The 19,815-nt window shown below is 50.7% G+C and overlaps 1 protein-coding gene across 3 annotated transcripts in view; it reads left to right on the forward strand.

Moving 5' to 3' along the window:
- The window catches only part of FSTL4 (follistatin like 4), a 617,506-nt gene that overhangs the window by 582,178 nt on the left and 15,513 nt on the right, over positions 1-19,815 (forward strand). For all 3 annotated transcript variants that reach the window (XM_040622453.1, XM_040622455.1, XM_040622454.1), the window contains 3 exons: positions 10,432-10,593; positions 10,978-11,112; positions 15,414-15,532. In XM_040622453.1, the coding sequence (XP_040478387.1) occupies positions 10,432-10,593; positions 10,978-11,112; positions 15,414-15,532 (416 nt within the window). The remainder of the gene's footprint in view (positions 1-10,431; positions 10,594-10,977; positions 11,113-15,413; positions 15,533-19,815) is intronic.

Consider the following 19,815-nt stretch of genomic DNA (forward strand, 5'->3'; position numbering starts at 1 on the left):
CAGGGGTGCTGTGGAAGGCTCATGGGGGTGGTAGGCGCGGGGAGTTTGCAGGCTGCCGCTTGTTGCCAGAGGCTTTCGGCCGGAGCCGCTGGAAAGGCTGAGAAGGCCCTGCTCGTGCTTAGGACAAAAGGAGTGATGCCTAGCTGAGCAGTGCCCTGAGGAAGGGGGGGAGAGAGCAGCAGCAAATTCATCTGGGGCATTTTTCCCTTTTGCCATTCGTGCCAAGCACAATTGAAAACCATGAAAGATGGCCCTGAGCTGCCTGGGTAGGCTCGGGTGCGGTGGCCCAGCATGGCTGTGGGAGGTCTGGTTTGGTCCCCACTTGGCCTGGCAGATGTCCTGTGGCTTACTGAGCTGAGGTGGTGCCTGGAGCGCCCGGTCGTGGAACGATGTTCCATGTCTCTTCCTCCCCATAGCTTCTCCTCAACTAGAGGGAAGGGGTGGGGGGATGAGGAATGGCAGAAAGAGGGCCCTGCCCAGTTGCCTGCTTCTTGGAAGGCTCCAAGCGAATGACAGATGTGCTGAGGAGCTGACGTGCGGCCGGTGGACCCGAGACAGAGATCCCACTCCAGGGAGCAGGAGCCGGGTGGGACTTCGCCACCCTAGGCCCCGTGCAGGCCCCAGCTAGCACAGAGTCAAGCCATGAACTCTGAGCCAGGCACACCCGGGTGACCTCAAGGAAGGCAAATAAACTCACCTATAAAACAGCAATAACGGTAGTACGTCCGGCCTTACAGGCCTGCTCAGACCTGATATGCCTGGAGAATGCCTGACGCAGTTAGAGTTCACAGGCCAGGCTGGGAAGATACGGGAGAGAGCTTCGGTTGTCTCAAGCCACATGTAGGTGTAGTTGGTGGACACCGATGCTCCGAGCAGGTGGCCCCTCAGAGCACACAACCCATTATACAGATGGGGAAATCAAGACCCAGAGAAACTGGCCAGGCCAGGAATAAAATACTGAGGTCGTCCTGGAGCCGCCTCACTCCCCGGTGGCGGGGGCCAGACCCCATATACAGGCCGGACCATCATCATCTGGGGCTTCTCCATCCCCAGCTCTGCCTTAACCCGGTTAGCTAAAGGGAGCCCTTCCAGACAACTACTTCGCTCAAATTATTAGTATAAATTCCTCACAGACCAGGCCTCCCAGAGATGAGGCCCAAACACTGACATGATTTATAACTTCATGCAAACCGCCCGCATTGCCCTCCTAGGAAAGCGCAAGAACTTGAGACCTAAATGATTAATCCGTTAAAATAAAAACACCCTCGAACTCCCCACAGTTCAGACAAGTAACGATTCATCCCCGAAACACAATAATCATCTCCCAAATCCGTTGATGACTCCAGCTCGGTCCTTTTGTGAATGCGCCTCTTGCTTAGGACATATTTACGCTGCCTTTCACCTTGGAAATGATCCATGTTTCCCAAAGAAAATGGGCCTTTGTGTTACATATTCAAATGTTTTCACTGGAGGGTTTTGCAAATTTAAAAGAAAATGGATGTTTACCCAGAATATATTAATTTCAAATGATTTTTAGTGCGTGAATTAATACACAAGGAGAGGGGGCGATGCGGGCCAAAGGCAAACAGGTGTGTCTTTGTTGGCAGCAGGGAGCTCTATCTCCACCCCACCCCCTCAGTCTCTGAGAATCCGGGGCTTTTCCGGACTGGGCCCCGTCCCAGGGCTCCCGGGCTCTTTGACACCTCCACGCCTCCCGTTCTGCTCGGGCTTCCCTGTCCCGGCAGGAGGCTCCATCCCGAGCTCTGGCTCTGGTAGGGGTCACAGCGTCTGCCCAAAGTGAGCAGCTGTTCCCTCAGAGCCTGGGGCCTCTTCCACGCCCGCTGCAGGACGGGTAGCTGTGTCATCACGCATGAGGACGACAGCTGGGTTCTCAGGGCAGATAAGTGAGCTCCCACCCCGCTGATGGAATGATGCTTTTGATTGGTTGGTGTTGTTTTTGAAACATCCTCGCGCCAGTTTTCCGGTTAGCAAGTGGTCAGGGCACGATGGGCTGCTCGGTGGAGCTCCTTGGGGCCCCGCAGTTGCCTTCCATGTCACAGGCTCCCTTTGTGCAGGGCACGGAGCCAGGAAGACCCAGGGGGGTCTAGGACTGGGTGCAGGGTCCCTTCGGTTGCTGCTGGCCTGGCTGGGCCCCCGTAGTCTCCCCCACGCCAGTCTCTCAGGACAGATAGGATGGGAGGCCTGAGCCACTGGGTGGCAACTTCCTGGCCCCTTGAGCCCGCAGTCCATGTTCACAGACCCACATCTGCAGGCTCATCACTGTGATCTGGGTCCTGCCACCCACCAGCCTGGTGTCTTGGCCTCCACCCATCCCCAAATACTCCAGCCAATGGATTTGCCCTGATGGTTCCCTCGGCTGAGAATTCTCTCCCCTGCTTTGCGGCCCACCTCATCCGTCGGGGGTCCGTGTGATCCACATTCAGCAGACAGGTACTGAGCTACTCCTGTCGGCCACTCCCAGGCCGCACGCTGGAAACAGCAGTGAGCAGACCAAACCCTCCGTCCACACAAGCAAGCCTAAGGGTGATGAGTACTAAGGAGAAAAGTAAAAGACAAAGGGACTAGGAAAGTCAGATAAAAGGTAGAAATGGTAGAGGGGATGGCAAGTGAAGGCCTTAGGGAAACGCTGACATGTCTTTCAACTTGGTGGGGGGATCCCCAATGCTTCGGGGGGATCTTGGCCTGAGCACCTGCATTTCCTGACACGAGGAGGGTCAGGAGCAGGTTCAAGGAAGAAAGCTCAGCTCGTGTGGACATGCTAAACGCCAGGTGTCGTGTAGCCAGTTGGGCTTCCGAGCGTGAAGCCGAAGGGTCAGGTGGGCCAAGGAGGCGTGGTGGCTGTGCAAGTGCTGCAAACAGCTCGGGGAGGATGCGGTCAGAAAACCGGGCTTTGGGTTGGGTTTGATGGGGGGGGATTGCTGGAGAAGAGCGGTTTCCATGGGGCGGTGGGGAAACCTCTGCCTGGAACTGACTCAGGAGGCAACGGGAAGAGAAATTAGAGCCCCCAAATATGGGCAACTCTTCAGCTACTTCCAAGGAGAATAAGGGGGCAGCATTGGGGACAGAATTGGGGGGAAAGAGAAGTTTGGGGGATTTTTCCAAGATGGAAGTTAAAAGCTTTCTATGGGCTGATGAGAAGGCTCATTAGGAAGGGGGGAAGGGGGAAAGGGACACCGGAGTAGGAGGGAAGTGCTGGGAATGTCCTGGAGCAGGCGGGAGGGCGTGGGATCTGGGAATGAGGCTGGTGTGGCAGAAGATTCAGAACCAGAGGCGGGAAGAAGGGTCTGGCAGTGGTGGGGAGAACCAGGAGGACACCTGCCCCACCTTCCAGCCCTCTTCAGGAGGAGGCGAGGGAGAGAGCCGCACCCCCTTAAGAGGCTGCAGGAGAAGCAGTGTTCCCAGGTTTCCATTTGAGCGAGAAGGTGAAAGAATGTTCATAGAAGAATTTGAGGATATAGGACATTTTGCTCATGGCTGAACATGAGTTCCAGAAGATAACAGCCGAAGGTTTGGGAGATCAGGGATGTCCTGAGAGGCAAAGGCTTCTTGCAAAGACTGATGTGACCCTGAATCGAGGGCACGAGGAAAAGTGTTCTGACATTCCCCATTTGTGGAGTCAGGGCAAGACCAGGAAGAGGGCCCTTGGCAGATAGAACACGCGGAGGTCTGAGGCCCGCTCTGTAGTCCTGTGGATGGAGGTCAGAGGAGGAGCCGTCTCAGCCCCCAGGGAGACAGTGGCTCATGGGGACCTCACGGCCAGCAGAGGGTGCCTCTGATTGTAAGCACCCCTGCCAGGGGAGGTGTCTTTGCCCAGTAGACTGTCCTATTTTTTAAGTGAAGGACTCATTCCACACCCTTGACTTTCAGCCCAGTTTCATTTCATTCTAGAATAGGGCCATGCATTTCAGGTCAAAGTTAGCCCTGAATTGGTTTTCGAGAGCTTCCAAGTCACAACTGACTCCGGGTCTCACCCGGAACCTGACAGGCAGGAGCAGGTCCTCCAGCCCCATCCCAGGCCTCCGGGATCAGACGCTGTGGGGTGGGCACCAGGGCTGTTTTAACAAGCCCCCGGAGGATGCAGATACACACCTCAGTTTGAAAACCTCGTGGGTCCTCACGGAAGAGGCCAGTCCAGAAGCCAGCAGTTGAGATTCCCCAGCCCAGCAGACGAAGCTACCGTCAATAAAGGGACAAGCACCATGGTTGTAAGTAAGGTAGCTCAGTATTTCTCTTGTGAGGAGGAGAGCAGATCCTGCTCCGTTCTGGCAAGTCCTCCCGCACCCCTGTCCCCGTGCACCCAAAGCTCCCCTCTGGTCATCACACTTGGAGTTCATCGTTGAACCGGCTTCCCCCAGACGGCAAGCTCCATGGGGATAAGGGCTGGTCCGCTTGTATTCCCTGCTCTGTCCGTAATGCCTGGCACTCGGGGGGTATTTACTATTGGCTGCACATAATGAATTGACAGAGCTTTGTAAAACCAATCCAGACTATTAGGGTGGTGCCTGACTCGGAGTGGGGGGATGCCGTCAGCCCTCCCCTGGCCCTCCCCTCCCCCACCCAGCTTTGCAGCCTTTGCTCCTGCCCTACTTGGTAATATCTGGTAGGAAAAAGTGCCCATCATCACCCTTGCTTTTCACAATTTCCTTAGCTGTTCTGGCACATTTTTTCTTCTGGGTAAGTTTCAGAATTGTTTTGTCAAGACCCCACCAACTGATTTTAATTACAATTAGATTAAATGTGTGCTTTAACTTGGGGTATCTCATTTCTTAACCACAGTAAATCTTCCACTCCCAGAATGTATCTCTCCAATTATTCAAGTCTTTTTTATGTCTTCAGTGAGGTTTTAGAGGTTTTCCATTTAGGTCCACAGTGATTTCTGTCTGATCACTACCAGTAAGTCAGTAAGCTGTTAGTTTTGTATGTTTTGTTTCTGGCCCCCTTTCTGCACACTCTCATTAAACCTTCCTACTCTGAGGTTCACTATCTGGAGCATATCCAGGTAAAATATCATTTTTCTGCATCTTTTAATACTTCTCATTTCTTGCCTTCAATTGACAATCACACCCTGCATTGTGCTGAGAGTCTGATACCGCCTTCTTTCCTTTTTACTTTTTTTTTTCTGACTTAATGTTTCACCATTCTGCAAAGAACGGTGCTATTTCTTCTTTTTATGGAGGTATTCTTCATTGTAGGAAACAAATATCATTCCATTTCTATTTTATTGAGGTTTTTTCCTCTAAGAAATTGATTTTGAATTTTTTTCAGAAGCCCTTTCAATGTCTGCAAGAGAATCAAATGATTTTTTTCTTTTTTTACTGCTTTTTATTTTGGAGGTGATTAATTACAGATTTCCTGGTAGTTAGCCATTGAAATATATTATACTTGGTCCTGGTGTGTTCTTTTAATACCAGGCTAGCTTTGATTTGCTAGTATGTTGCTTGGGACTCTGGTGTATCCAGTGCTAAGTGAGTTGGACCTGTAGTCATCCTTTTCGTGCTCTCTTTGGTAGGCTGTGGTGCCCAGTCATACAATTTGCAACATCTTCTCTGTCCTGTGCTCTAGGAATTATCCATTCCTTAAATGTACAAAATATCCTTCCTATGAAACTACTCAGGGTGCCTTCGGGCTAGTAGCGCTTTTTTTTAAACAGCTTTATTGAGGTGTAATTGGTTTACAAAAAAACCACACATCCTTAGCGCACACAGTTTGTATACTGGACTCGCATACATGAGACATACCCCTGATACCATCACCACAATCCAGGTAATACCCATATCCGTCACCTTCCAAAGTTTCCTTGTGTCCGTTTGTGTTTGTTTGTGGTAAAAACATATCACATGAGATCTCCCCTCTTAATAGGTTTTTAAATGTACAGTACAATATTGTCGACTACAGGCCTCACGCTATGCAGAGGATGTCTAGGACTCGTTCATCTTGCGTAACTGTAAAGTAGCACTTGAAAATTTTTTAAATGTTCTCTTCTTGATTGATTCTTCTCCATACTTTTAAGTTGCCTTTTTTTCTTCTTGTTGAAGTGTAATCAACGTACAGTATCCTGTTAGTTTCAAGTGTGCGTCACACTAATTCAGTATTTTTGTACATTATGAAATGATGCCGATAAATCTCGTTACCATCTGTCACCAGGCATGGTTGTTACCATAGTATTGATTATATTCCCTCCGCTATATATTATATCCCTTTGGCTTACTTATTTTATAACTGGAAGTTTCTACCTCCTCATTCCCTTCACCTCTTTTGACCACCCCACAGCCCCTCCACCCTCTGGTAACCAGCAGTGTTTTTCCTGTATCTATGAATCTGTTTCTGCTTTGTTCATTTGTTTTGTTTTTTAGATTCCATGTATAAGTGAAATCATATGGTATGTGTCTTTCTTTGCTGTCGGATTTCACTCTTGCTTTACTTTGCATAATACCCTTAGGTTCTATGATGATGTCACAAATGGTAATATTTTATTCCTTTTTATGGCTGAGTAATGTGTGTGTGTGTGTGTGTGTGTATTTATATCTATATATATCATCTTTATCCATTCCTCTCTGGATGGACACTTAGATTGCTTCCATATCTTGGCTATTGTAACTAATGCTGAGGTGAACATTTGTTTTCTTCAGATAAATACCCAGAAGTGAAATTGCTGGATCATGTGGTAACTTTAAACTTTTGGACAAACCTCCACACTGTTCCTCACAGCGGCTGCATCAATGTGTATTCACACCAACAGTGCACAAGGGTTCTCTTTCCTCTACACTCTTGCCAACGTTTGTTACTGTCTTTTTGATCCCAGCCAATCTGACAGGTGTGAAGTGAGATCTCACTGTAGTTCTGATTTGCCTTTCTCTGATGATGAGTGATGTAACATCTTTTCATATCCCTATTGGGTCTGTATGTTGTCTTTGTAAAATTGTCCATTCAAGTCCTCTGCCCATTTTTTAATTGGGTGATTTGTGCATTTTTTTTTTTTTATGTTAAGTTGTGTAGCTGCTTTAAACTTCTTTTGGATACCAAGTCCTTAGCAGCTGTAGGATTTGCAAATACCTTCTCCATTCGGTAGGTTGCCTTGTCATCTGTTGATCATTTCCTTTGCTGTGCAAAAGCTTTCTAGTTTGATGTAGCCCCATTTGTTTATTTTACCTTCAGTTGCCCTTGCCTGAAGAGACCGTCCAAAAACAGATTGCTAAGCCTGATGTCAGAGAGCTTACCCCCTGTGTTTTCTCCTAGGAGTTTTTTGGTTTACATTCCAGTCTTTAATCCAATTTTAATTTACTTTGGTATATGGTGTAAGAGAGTGGCCCAATTTGGGTTTTTTGCATGTAGATGTCCAGTTTTTCCAACACTATTTATTGAAGAGACTGTCTTTTCCCCATTGTATACTCTTGCTTTCTTTGTCGTAGATATATTGACCGTTATATACGTGGGGGTTTTTCTGGGCTCTCTGTTCCATTGATCGGTGTGTCTTGTTTTATGCCAGTACCAAACTATTTTGATTACTATGGTTTTATAGTATAGTTTGAAATCAGGGAATGTGAAACTTCCAGTTTTCTTTTTCTTTCCCAAGATTGCTTTGTCTATCTGGGTCCTTTGTGGTCCATACAGATTTTAGGATTCTTTGTTCTAATTCTGTGAAAAATGCCTTTGGCATTTTGATGGAGAGTGCATTGAATCTAGTATGGGTAGTATGGACATTTTAACAATATTAATTCTTCCAGTCCATGAGCACAGAATAGCTTTGCATTTATTTGTGTCTCCTTCAGTTTCTTTCATCAAATTCTTAGAGTTTTCAGAGTACAAGTCTTTCACCTCCTTGGTTAAGTTTATTCCTAGGTGTTTTATCCTTTTTTAATGCAATTGTAAATGGGATTATTTTTTTAATTTCTCTTTCTGATAGCTTGTTATTAGTATATGGAAATGCAACCAATTTCTGTTTGTTGATTTTTGTATCCTTCAAGTTTACTGCAGGCATTTTTCAGTTCTAGTAGTTGTTGGTGCAGTCTAGAGTTTTCTATATATAGTAGCATGTCATCTGCAGACAGTGACAGTTTTACTTCTTTCTTTCCAATGTGGCTTCATTTTATTTATTTTCCTGCCTAATTGCTGTGGCTAGAACTTTCAGTACTATGTTGCATAAAAGTGGCAAGAGTGGGCGTCCCTGTCTTCTTCCTGATCCTAGAGGAAAAGCTCTCAGCTTTTCACCATTGAGAATGATGTTCACTATGGGTTTGTCATATATGGCCTTTATTATGTTGTGATACATTCATTCTAGACCCACTTTGTTGAGAGTTTTTATCATGAAGATTTCCTTTTAAGTGATCCATTTCATTGGGATTTTCATATTTATTACCTATAATTGAATATAGTATTTTTGTATTTTTTAATTCCCTGCGTACTTTCTCTATTTTGTTGTTGTTGTTGTTGTTGATCAAACTTGCCAGAGATTTGGCTATCTTGTGATATATATAACCAACCAGCCTTAGATTTATCTATAAGTTCCATTCTTTTTTGACTACTTGATTCAGTCACTTCTTCTCTCTCGATTCTTCCTCCTCTTCTTTAGATCTACCTTATGTGTGCTAGGCAGGCTTGCATAAATAAATGGTGATCTAGCAAGAGCCCGGGTCGTGGCCACCCACACTGTAGAACTCTGGGGGCCCTACCACCTTCTCCAACTCCGCACCAGTCCGATGCTCCTAGGCCCCCCAGTTCTAGCTCTGTGCTCTTGAATTACACCCTCCTGACCAAAACTCTACTATCTACTCAACTTGAACCCTGCTCCTCCCACTTCCAAATTCACAGTGGAGGGAAGTAGTCTAGATAAGTTACTGTTCCTTTCCTCTTTGAACCAAATAGAGTCAGAGAAGGGAGATCCACTTCCCTGTTCTGAGCAGCCCTCTAGACGTGCCCCAGCTAGAGCACCATTTATGGCCTCCATCCCAGTGGTCTGATCTGCAACGAGACTCTTCTGTCACACCCTGGAACTCCTTCCCAGAACTGCCAACAGAGAAACTGGGAAATGACTCACATTGTGTAGTTGCTGGGTCTCTGTGTGGTTTGTCCCAGGGTGCCTCTGAGTTCATGTGACAGAAGCAGCTCTGGGATATTCTCCAGGTGGGTTCATGCCCCTTGCTGGTTGCCTATTTGGCTTTCTCTTCAGCCCCCCAGCTTTGCCCCGTAGGTGAACCAGAGGAAAGATCTGAAACTCAGACTGAGCTCATCAGACTACTAGCAGCCTCCTAGGGAGTGTTGAGAGGAGTTGGACAGTCCATGTCTCACAACGAGGCAATGGAGTTTTTCCTCTGTCCTCAGTGTTCCCAAGCATAGATCACTAGAAATCTTGCTCACGTCCTGGGATTAACAGTATTACCCCTTCTCCCTAAGCATCAACGTGTTCTACCTCTGCTCCCAGAAAAATCTCTCTCCTAAAGTACGGGGACACTTTCTTTTCTTGGACAATAGGAGCTTCCGGATACCTTTGCGGAAAGGTAGTGGCTTCAGGAGGAACCCGTCTTCCACCTTGCCGACAGGTGTGTGTTGACTGTAGTACCCAGGTGCCTCTCATAAGCTAATTGGAAGCCGTTTTGGAAGTTTGTAGAGTAAAATACATGGATCGGTAAGGGCCCTCAATCCCATCAGAAATGATATTTTGTTTCCTGGTCCCAGAGCTAGGGATAAGAGGGAAGATCCTCCAGACATCCTTCGCTTGCTCCAGGCACCTCCCCCCGTAGACAGCCCACGTAAGAAAGGCCAGAGTCCTGTAGTGAGTGCGGACACCTTGCCCACCATGTTCTTCTGATGAGTGGAGGTCACATCCTCAGCCCTGAACTTGACTGCCAGGGCTCATGGCTCAGCCAAGGAGGGCACACTTGCCTTTCACCTATGGTGCAGGGGGTGAGAAGTGGAGAAGTAACAGCGATCCACTGGAAGATCAATGGACTTCCCCGGAGTGGTGATGTAATTAGTAGCGCTGCCAGTCAATGATCATAAGTGCTTTGTGAAGCACTTCCTGCAAGAAATTAAGCCCCCGTCCAATGGCTTTCCGATAACAGAAATAATATATCTGAATTTTATTCATTCAGAAATGAATGTGCAGCGGCTGTCACTCTTTACATGTAACAGCCGAACAGCATTCAATATCTGGATGTCTTTCTGATCATATTTAGAATAATGGTGAAAGCCATGAATTATAGGGCACAAAGCTTGACATGTTTATTGCTTACAATTCATTTTAGAGCCCTTTCTTTGAGGGTTTGAGTTGCTGAACAGGAAGATCGTGAGCTAGTCACAAAGAGAACTCCAGAGCTGCCTCTCGGTTCGCCCTCTGACGCGGGTCTCGGGGCCAGAGCACGGGCCTGAGGCCAGGTGAGGGCCCTCTCTGACTAGCACCAACTCCATCCGCAGTGCCGCCAGTCATCCGCGTGTATCCAGAGACCCAGGCACAGGAGCCCGGGGTGGCGGCCAGTCTGAGATGCCACGCAGAGGGCATTCCTATGCCCAGAATCACTTGGCTGAAAAATGGCGTGGATGTCTCAACCCAGATGTCGAAACAGCTTTCCCTATTAGGTAAGAACCGCCCTCGGTGTCTCTCTGCTCTTCCCATCAAGTTCAAGCTGACACTTTCCCCCAGCAGTGGAAATGAGAGACATGATTTGTTTCTAAGTCAGATGCATCAGGAGTGAACAAATGTCTCCCCAAATTCTCCTGCTATCTGGGCTCACACAGGTCTTGTGGGCTTTTTGAGTGCAATGATGATAAGCTGTCAAACAGGTCCCCAGTCAGCCTCAGTTCAGCTGTTTGAGCCCTTTCTGGGCGTGTATCACAGATGTTGGCCATCCTCAGCCCTGCCGAGGGCCTGTGTTTTTACCAACCACTCTGAATAGAAGGGAGACGGGAGGGAGGAGGGGGTCCCAGCTCAGCAGACCATCTTGAGCACTGTCCTCTCTCCAGCCAATGGGAGCGAACTCCACATCGGCAGTGTTCGGTATGAAGACACAGGGGCGTATACCTGCATCGCCAAAAATGAAGTGGGCGTCGACGAGGATATCTCCTCACTTTTCATCGAAGACTCGGCTAGAAAGACCCGTGAGTCTGCTCTTGCCTTTGAGCTCCTCATTGAGCTGGTTGGGGGGCGCTGGGTGCAAGGGGACCAACTGACCAAGACCACACCCACCACCCGTGAGCCCCTGAAGATAGGGGTAAACTCCCATATTCTCCTGTGCTCGAAGCTGGGGACAGAGGGTGCCCAGAGGTGAGCAACCTTCCCTGGCAACCTCGACAACACACAGGGAAGGTCCCTGGACAGCAGAGTGCGCCCAGGACCACAAGGAAACTTGCATATCCTAGCCCCACTTCTGCCTCCTACTTGCTGTAAAAACAGGGACCTCTGCCCCTCACCCACAAAATTCCTCCTCCTCTCCACCCATCAGTCAGTGATACAGATTCCACGTATGACTGACTAAATGCCAGTTCATGATTTGTATTACATCCTGCCATCCCACCATGCCCCAGGAAGTGGCCCAGCCACACATGCACACAGAACCTTGACTCCAGGGATTAGAGCCCACCCGTGGCCCTCCCAGGTAGCCACCACTCCCCAAGTGGGTCTACAGGTGTGATTCCACGGATACCCGTGATAGGCAGGAGCTCCTGCCCTTGTTTAAAGACTCCAAGCTGAGTCTTCATCACCCAAGGAGATCATCAGAAGTGTCTCAGGTGGCCTTCGTAGGAGCATCCTAGCTGAAAATCAGCATGGCTTCTGGAAGTAGTCAGGAGCTCTGGGAGAGCGGTTGCTTGTCAACCACGGAAGTGGAGGATTCCCATTAGTTTCCATGATCCTGGGGACCTGATTTCAAAGACTATTTGAAAATTGGAAGGGTCCTGAGACCTAGAAACATTGGCCCATGTCCAGAGCCCCGTCAGAGTGCTGCTGCTGGGGCAGTGAGTGGGGTAGTCTCCATACACGAAGGATTAGGTAGCCATTCGTCCCTGAATGCAATCACTACAGTAAAGCTGCTGACATTGCTCTGTTCTTTTTTCCTTCCCTCGATCACGTTCCTGCTCTCCTGATTCCCTGACGCTGTAGTTGCAAACATTCTGTGGCGAGAGGAAGGTACCAAGCTTACTCCTTCTGTGTTGTGCTTGTGATCACCTCTGTTCATGCCTCCATCGTGGGCCATATTTCCATGGGCCACCATCAGCTTCTCCAGCTACCATGCAGTCCCCACAACTGGGGTCCATCTGCCAGATTGGATAGGAGGGGGAGGTCAATGTCAAAGTCAAGAGCACACACTGAGCAGCAGATTTAAAACCTACTAGTGTCTTTAATGGACACTATCCCATTAGAACTTAAAAGCAGGAAGTTGCCGTCTAAAGCTGTTTGAAACTGTCACTGAACCAGACTGCTTGGCAGGGGTTCCTGGTCCAATGGGGCCTTTAATTTTTTTCTAGAAGCTGATACTGGTGTTGGGCTTTAGCTTATACTTTGAGGAAATGCCAAAGAAAAAAAGCCACCATGATTTCTTTAAATGTATATTTACATGTATATTTTTAAATGAACAGACTTTTTAAATTTGTATGTATCAAACCATCTTTAGGTATTAGGTTCCCTTAAAAAAAATTGCCATTTTTTACATCAAAAATGGTCTAATACAGTTTCATGTGGTTCAAAAAATAGCGGGCCCATGTGGGAACTGGGTGAGAGGGCCTGAGTCACTGCTTGGGGTGCATGTGCCTTTGTGGACCCGGGCCCAGGGCAGCCTCTCCTCCAGAGCGGAGTTCACATCACCTGGAAGTATCTTGTTCTCCCAGTTAGTGGATGGGGGTGTCAGGGAGGAGTATGAGAAGCAGCAGAATGCACCCTGTGATTTCAGGGTTAAACACAAAATCTCCCTCTTTGAAAGCCAGCCTATTTCCTGTCTCGTTTCTTCCTCGTGAACATTTCCTCACAGCATTTCCCAGAGTCTAGTGTATGCATGCACACACTCAGAACGATTTCCTGAACGTGAGGCCCTGCTGCTCACAGTAAGTCTCAGAGCAAAACACAAGCAGAGCCTGAAAGATGAGGAACTGACGCCAGTAGGCTTTAGGATTCCTTGGAAGGACAGGTTGTAGCAACTGCCACTCCTCACGGACGGCTGTCCCTCGATGCCGCCTCACCTAGCTCCTAGGCCACGAGGCGCGCAGAGGGCTTTCCCTCTGTGTCTTTAAGAGGCGGTAGTTTTCTAAAGGGAGTTCACTACAAAGAGGCTCAAGTTTCTTTTGCTTCCAGCAAAGAGTGCAGGAGGCCCTGGGGTGAAACACAGCCATAGAGACCCAACCTCGAGGCCAACTTAAGACCCCCAGCTGCTTCCAGGCTCGGGGCTGGCAGGTGCCGCACTGATCGTGGACAGCACGGCGGCAAACCAATGCCATCCGGCCCGACAGTCGGCCACTTGTACCCTTCACAGCTAGAGCCCGGAGCTGGGGGGCAGGGAATGCAGGAGCATAACCCAGCCGGGCGGCAGGCCACAGGGCACTGTCCCATCTCAACAAGAGAAATGAGACGATGAGGGCGCGCCAGAGTAAAGAAAGCACCTTCGTTGCCCCCTTGGGAGCAGCTACGTTGAGACAGAACCTTCCGGGAGGCCGGATCATGAGGCTGGCTCTCCTGTGCAGTCAGTTGCTTTGCGAGGCCCGTATTCCGTTGCTGACGACGAGCAAGGCTGTGTTTCGCCTGCCACGTGGCCACAGCTGTAACCTCACATGGAGTCCCCCGAGCTTTCAGTCTTACGTTGGTCCTGCCAGCTGTCGATTTCCCATGAGGCTGCAGGAGGCTGAGGAACCCCAGGGACAGGGACTTTGACTCATAGGTCTGAGCAAAGGAAGTTTGCCAGGTGAGAGTGGACAGAGAGGAGGCCCACAGGGGCAAGACAGATGCGGACAGAGCCCATACGGACCAGAAGCTGGGATGCCCTGGGAGCCGAGACAGGGCCCTCAGGGGGGCCCTTTCATGTAGCTCTTGGGGACAGGCTCCCCAGCACCCCAGGATTCCCCACTGGGGACCTGCTAGCTTCCGAGAGGCTGGGGTCAAGTTGTGCCCAGTGGCAGAGCCCCCTGCCCAGAGTCCCTCTCAGCACAGAACCAGCAGCAGCAAAGACTGCGTCATGGAATCAGGGACCTTGGTCCACACTGAGAACCCCGGGCACTGGGGCTCCCTGGTCAGTAAGGGCCCAAGGCCCAGAAAACTGCCTGCAGAGTCACTGGAAGCAGGTGGGATGTTGGTTCCTATTTCGCGTTATATTGTTGGCTAACACTAAAAACTTACCCAGATGGTCACTGAGCTCAGCACGCTGGGTTTCTCAGCATGCTTGGAAAGAGCATGCTTTTCATATATTTAATTTTCTTAGCATTTACAGAAATCTGTTGACTATTCTACCATCACAAGAAATAAAGTGAGGGAGAAAGAAAGGGAGAACTCAAACCTTACCTTACCTATTTTTGGGCCCTGTTTACCTTTTATGTTGAGGCACGGTGATGCAAAAGAGCCCGGAGGAGGGGTTCGGGGTCCAGCCCCAGCGCCGGTGTAGATTCAAATAGCCTCCACCAAGCCCCTTCCCTTCTTTGGACCTCAGGGTTTTTTGCCTTTATAATAAGGAGGCTAAACTAGCTCCTCCCAAGGCCCCTTCTCTGCTACTCTGAGATCTCTCCCCACACGGCCACACTGGGCGGCGGGAGCAGGCAGGCAGGGTGGGCCCGACCAGGCTGTGGCTGGTGCCTGACCTGGGGCTGCCACAGAGAACCTGGTGAGGCAGAGGTGGGAGCAAGCCGTCTTGAAGGAGGGGTTTGCTGGCACCGACAGGCCAGCACGAAATGGGCACAGAGGAGTACCAGCCACAGCATTCTTAGGACCCCAAGTTCCACGCACTGGTGCTACAGATAAAGGTGTTCAAAAAAATAGAAAAAGAGAGCGTGCCTTTGCTTTCTGGCATGATCTGCTCCATCTGATTTGACTAGTTGACAACAAATGACTGAGGGAGACTCTGACTTTCCAGAATAGGAAGGACCGCATGTATGTCACAGCCAAGGCTGTCATGTATTTGAAAGCCCGTGTGGGCGGCCAGCCCGGGGCGCCCTAGGGCAGAAGTGTGTGTCCGGAAGGATAGACCGGGCATCGCAGTGGCCTCGTCTGCTGTCGTGATTCCCAGTGGTCTGGCACTTTCTCCCCGTGCTGCCCACGTGCCACCTGCTCCTCTCCCATCACCTGGACCAGGACCTGCACTTGGTGCTTGTACCACGTGCAGCCACACTGCAGGTGTCGGGGATGCCCAGTGTGGCACATGACCCTACTTTGCAGCCAGCCACTGGGGACGTGGGCACATGATCATGGCCGTGTTTGCTCCTCCCAGGCCTCAGCGTGGGGAACGTGTTCTACGTCTTCTGTGACGATGGCATTGTCATCCTGCACCCCGTGGACTGTGAGATCCAGAGGCACCTTAAACCCACCGAGAAGATCTTCATGAGCTATGTAAGTGTCTGGGCCTGCAGGTGGGCCTTCCCCCAGGGCCGCCCCTTGACTTCGAGATTCCATTTGCTATACGGGGTGTGGTCCCACATGCGTTCCAAGGCTCCAGAAAGTCCACGGGAGGCTGAGTTGAAGGTCTCATTCCTTGATGAGGCCTTCCGTGCACAGAGCCCTCGGTGAGGCCCAAGGCTTACGGGTGCGCTCTCTTCTCCCCAAGTTCCCAGAGGATGGCAACAGCAGTGTGAACAGCCAAACAGGTGCTGCCCGAGGGAGGTGCCAGGTGCACTGGGACACTGAGGGGCGAGGCCTCTCCAGACCCGGGGTGGACAAAGTCAGAGAAGGCTCCCGAGAAGGGGACCCCTGGGCTCAGTTGTGAAGAACAAGTAGGAGCTGGGCTGGGTTTCTGAAGGGAATGTCATGAACATGGCAAATGGTGGCATAAAATGTCCTGTCACATCTGGGGAACAAATCCTTGGTGTGACTGAGATTAGGATGACCGTAGGCTGGGGTCAAAGCTGAGGCGTTTTAATGGTGGATCTTAAAAGTTGTGGGGATGCCCGGAGGACTTGAGGTGAAGCAGGGCCTGGTGGGGCCGCTCTAGAACACGTGCGGGGCCCCAGTGAGCGTGACGACGAGCAGGACTGGGGGAGCGCAGGAGCAGAGGCTGTGTGAGCGTCCGGGTGCGAGAGGGTAGTGACTAGCCAAGCCGGGGCAGTGGCACTGGGAATAAGTGAGTAGACTGTAGTGGTATTCGCAGGGAAGATCAACAGGCACCACAAGGGTCATCCGGGCTCTTGCCAGAAGGAGCAGAGTGCCCTTCACTCGGGACGAGAGGCAGGTTAGGGGGATATAGTTCGTTTCTGTTGCTCTGTGAGGCATGCGCACATTGTCCGTCTGGTGCTGGGGATCCCAAAAGCAGAGCAGACAGGCTCATCATCAAGGAGATCAGGTGGCCTATGATGTACTGAGTTTGAGATGCCCATGGGACACAGGCATAGAACCATCCAGAAGATGGGGACAGGGAGAGGAAAGGCAATGGTGAGCTGGAGAGACTTTGGCTTTCTGGCGGGCAAAAGAAGCAGCTTTAAGGAAGCCTGGAGACCATGGGTCACAGAACCCAAGGATAGCTAAGTTTACAAACGGAAGGGGTCCTCAGCCAGTCACTAGAGGAGGCGAGCTTCAAGGCTCTCAGTGGTCCCCGAGGAACCGGGGGAGAGAGCCTGAAACACAGGAATGCCCCGAGCATCAGAGGTGCTACCAAGTGTGAGGCCAAGTGCACAGCGGCCCTGCAACGTGGACAGAGACAGCAGAGATGACTGCCGGCGGCAGGTCCAGGGAAGCCTTTCTAGCCCTCCAGACGCAGCTGTCCACAGACGTCCCCCAGACGGTGCTTCCCCCCCACCCCACCCCCGGGCTCTCTCCCTCCCGCTGGCTTCTCTCTGGGCCTTGTGTTGGTTTCCTTGGCTGCTTGACAGAATTACATTAACCCGAAAGAGTCACCCTCAGTCCCCGCTTGGCCTCTCCTTGAGACCTTGCAGCGGAGGAACTGGTGCTCGGCGACGGGCCTGGAGCCCATGACGGCAGCGGGCCACGCCCAGGGGGGCCTGCAGCCAGCTTGTCGCATTGCTGTGCTCGCTCCCAGTACGTCTCAGGCTGGTGCGTCTCTCCCATTTGTAGCTCGGGAACAGCTGTTTTCCAGGCTGTTTCATTTGAATTAATCATTTTTTAGATGTGCTACCCCTGATGAATTTTCCTTCCACGTAATAGCCACGAAACCATCTAGAAAGAGTGGTCCTAGTTAATTTCTAGCAGTTAGATTTAAATAATTGCACCTTGTCACATGGGCCCTAATTTCTCATAGATTTGCAATAACCTAACCCGCAGCTCGAGGGAAATCTCGGAAATCCTAACCACGCCTCACATCTCCTAAACAGCTAGAACAAGAGACAGCAGGAGTGGCCCCACAGGCCTTTCAGGCAGGACAAGACCACGGTGAGCTCTAGAACAGTCCCGAACAACCGTGTTCTCCTCTAGAAAATGCCCCTTCACCTCCCAAGAGGGTTACCATGAAGCGAGCCTCTGGGTAAAGTGCTGAGCGAGTAGGAGGCTGGTGCCTCTTTCTCGAGCGTCTCTGCGGGATGAGGGGTCCACTCTGGGCGGTGGGAAGCAGCACGTGTAATAGGCAAGGGGCACAGGCTTCAGAACCAGGCACCCCTGGGGTCACATCCCACCTCTGTCACGCAGCAGGGCTGAGTGGCTTTAGACGAGTGACCTAACGCCTCCAAGCCTCTGTTTTCTCACGTCTGAATTGGGGTGTTGTAAGGATGGAACGTGATCCTAGGCAGTGGCCAGGGTAGAAGGTGACAGCTCTGCCCAAAGCTGTAACAGTCATTTAGGAAAGACCTGGAAAGTAGATGAACCTCAGGGACTGAGGAGGTCATCCGCGTCTTCCTTGGTGACTCATTTGTGGCGGACTGTAGGGGAGAAGGGAGCAGCAAGAGTGGTGGTCATGCTTGGTCCCGGCTGGCCAGCGGCTGCTGAAGTGGGAGGGGCATGTATGGAGGAGAGGAGAGCTCAGGGCTGGCTGAGTATGAGGGAGCTGTGGGAGAGCAAGCAGGCGCTGGAGGTGGTTGTGAGCTGAAGACACGGATCCGGGAGCCATCTGCTTCGGGGCACCGGCTGAAGCCAGGGCGGTAGACAAGACCACCAAGGGTGTGTGTGAGTGGTTTGAGCGGGGTACCAAAACAGAACCCTGGGGGTCAGTAGTTACAGGATGGGCAGACCAGGAGGGACCACAAGGAGACTGAGACGGAGTTGGGCCAGAGTAATGATGAAACTCATGAGACTGTGTATCACGGAAGATAAGGGAGAAGACGGTCCCCCTTTTCATTCATTCAGCAAACATATTTGAGGCACCTATTCTGTGTCAGGCACTTTACTAGGTGCTAAGGAAATAGCAGTGAAGCAGACAGACAAAGAGCCCGCTGTCACAGAGCACTCCAGTGACCGAAGAGAGCCTAAACAGATGGACAAATCTGTGCACAAAGCCAGGTAGTGAATGAGAAATGCAACCAGGTACAGGGGTGAGGCGTGCTGGCGGTGCTCGGCCAATGAACACCCAGGCCTGGGGCAGGAGGGAGGAAAAGCAAGCATGCCGCGTGCGTGGAGCACTGTGGGTAAGGGAGGAAAAAAAGCTGAAGTTGGGAGGAGTAGCAGGAGCCAGAGAGGACAGGGCCTTACAGACTTCCGGAAAGACTTGGGTCCTCTTCTGAGCAGGGAGCAATGTTAAGGGAGTGGGCAGACTTAGAGTGACGCCCGTGGATTCTGTGTTGAGAACAGGTTGCGGGGGGGGGGGTGGCTAGGGTGGAATCGTGGAGTACAGCCTGGATGCTATAGCAGTCACTCGGGCAACAGACAATGTGGCCTGAGCCCAGGGGATGGAGGTGGGAGCAGTGAGGCAAAGTCAAATTCTGAACGTAGTTTGAAGGCAAAGCCAAAACAATTTTTGATGCAGTGGATAAGGGCTGAGGGGATGAGGAGAAAAAGAGGACTCAGATGGCCGCAAGGGTTTTGGCCTAAGGAAGTAAAACGGTGGAGCTACCGTTTTGTTAACGGAATGAGCAGGACTGGGAGGTAAAATTAGGAGTTGATTTGGACTGTCGCGTTTAAGGTGTACAGCAAACAGCCAGGTAGAGTTAGGTGGTCGGCTGTGTAAGTCTGGAGTTCGAAGAAGAGGCCCGAACTAAAGATACGAATTTGGGAGTTGTAAGCACAGAGACGGTATTTGATGCCATAGGTTGGGATGAGATTAGCAAAGGGAGTGGATTTTGGAGAGGAAAGGTCGTTGAGTGACCCCTGTGCGTTGGGACTTACAGAGATCAGCAAACTGAGCAGGATCAAGCAACCGAGAAGGACCAGCCCCTGGGGTGGGGTAGCTGGGGGGTGAGGGAAGGAAGTAAGGAATAGTCTGCAGAGTCCGCTGATGCCCCAAGTTCAAATAAAAAGGTGGAGCCGGTTTAATTTAATAAGTGAGAAGTACGGAGTACTGAGCTCAGTGAGAACGCTGCCGGCTCTGTGGTGAGGAAGCAGAGATGGTAGGTCACTCTTCTGGAAGTCTGGCCATTGACAGATGTTTTCCATACGATGGGGATGCAGGGAGGGGAAGTCCCCACCCAAGAGGGCAAAGAAGGTGGGCCTGGCAGCTGCTGATAAAAAACACAAAGGGAGTTCCAGCCTCACAAGTGGGAGGAGGTGGAAGGTGAATGTTCAAAGCAGGTAATGTGGGA

The sequence above is a fragment of the Ursus maritimus genome, unplaced genomic scaffold (genome assembly GCF_017311325.1).
Source record: "Ursus maritimus isolate PB19 unplaced genomic scaffold, ASM1731132v1 scaffold_5, whole genome shotgun sequence".
Classification (NCBI taxonomy): Eukaryota; Metazoa; Chordata; class Mammalia; order Carnivora; family Ursidae; genus Ursus; species Ursus maritimus.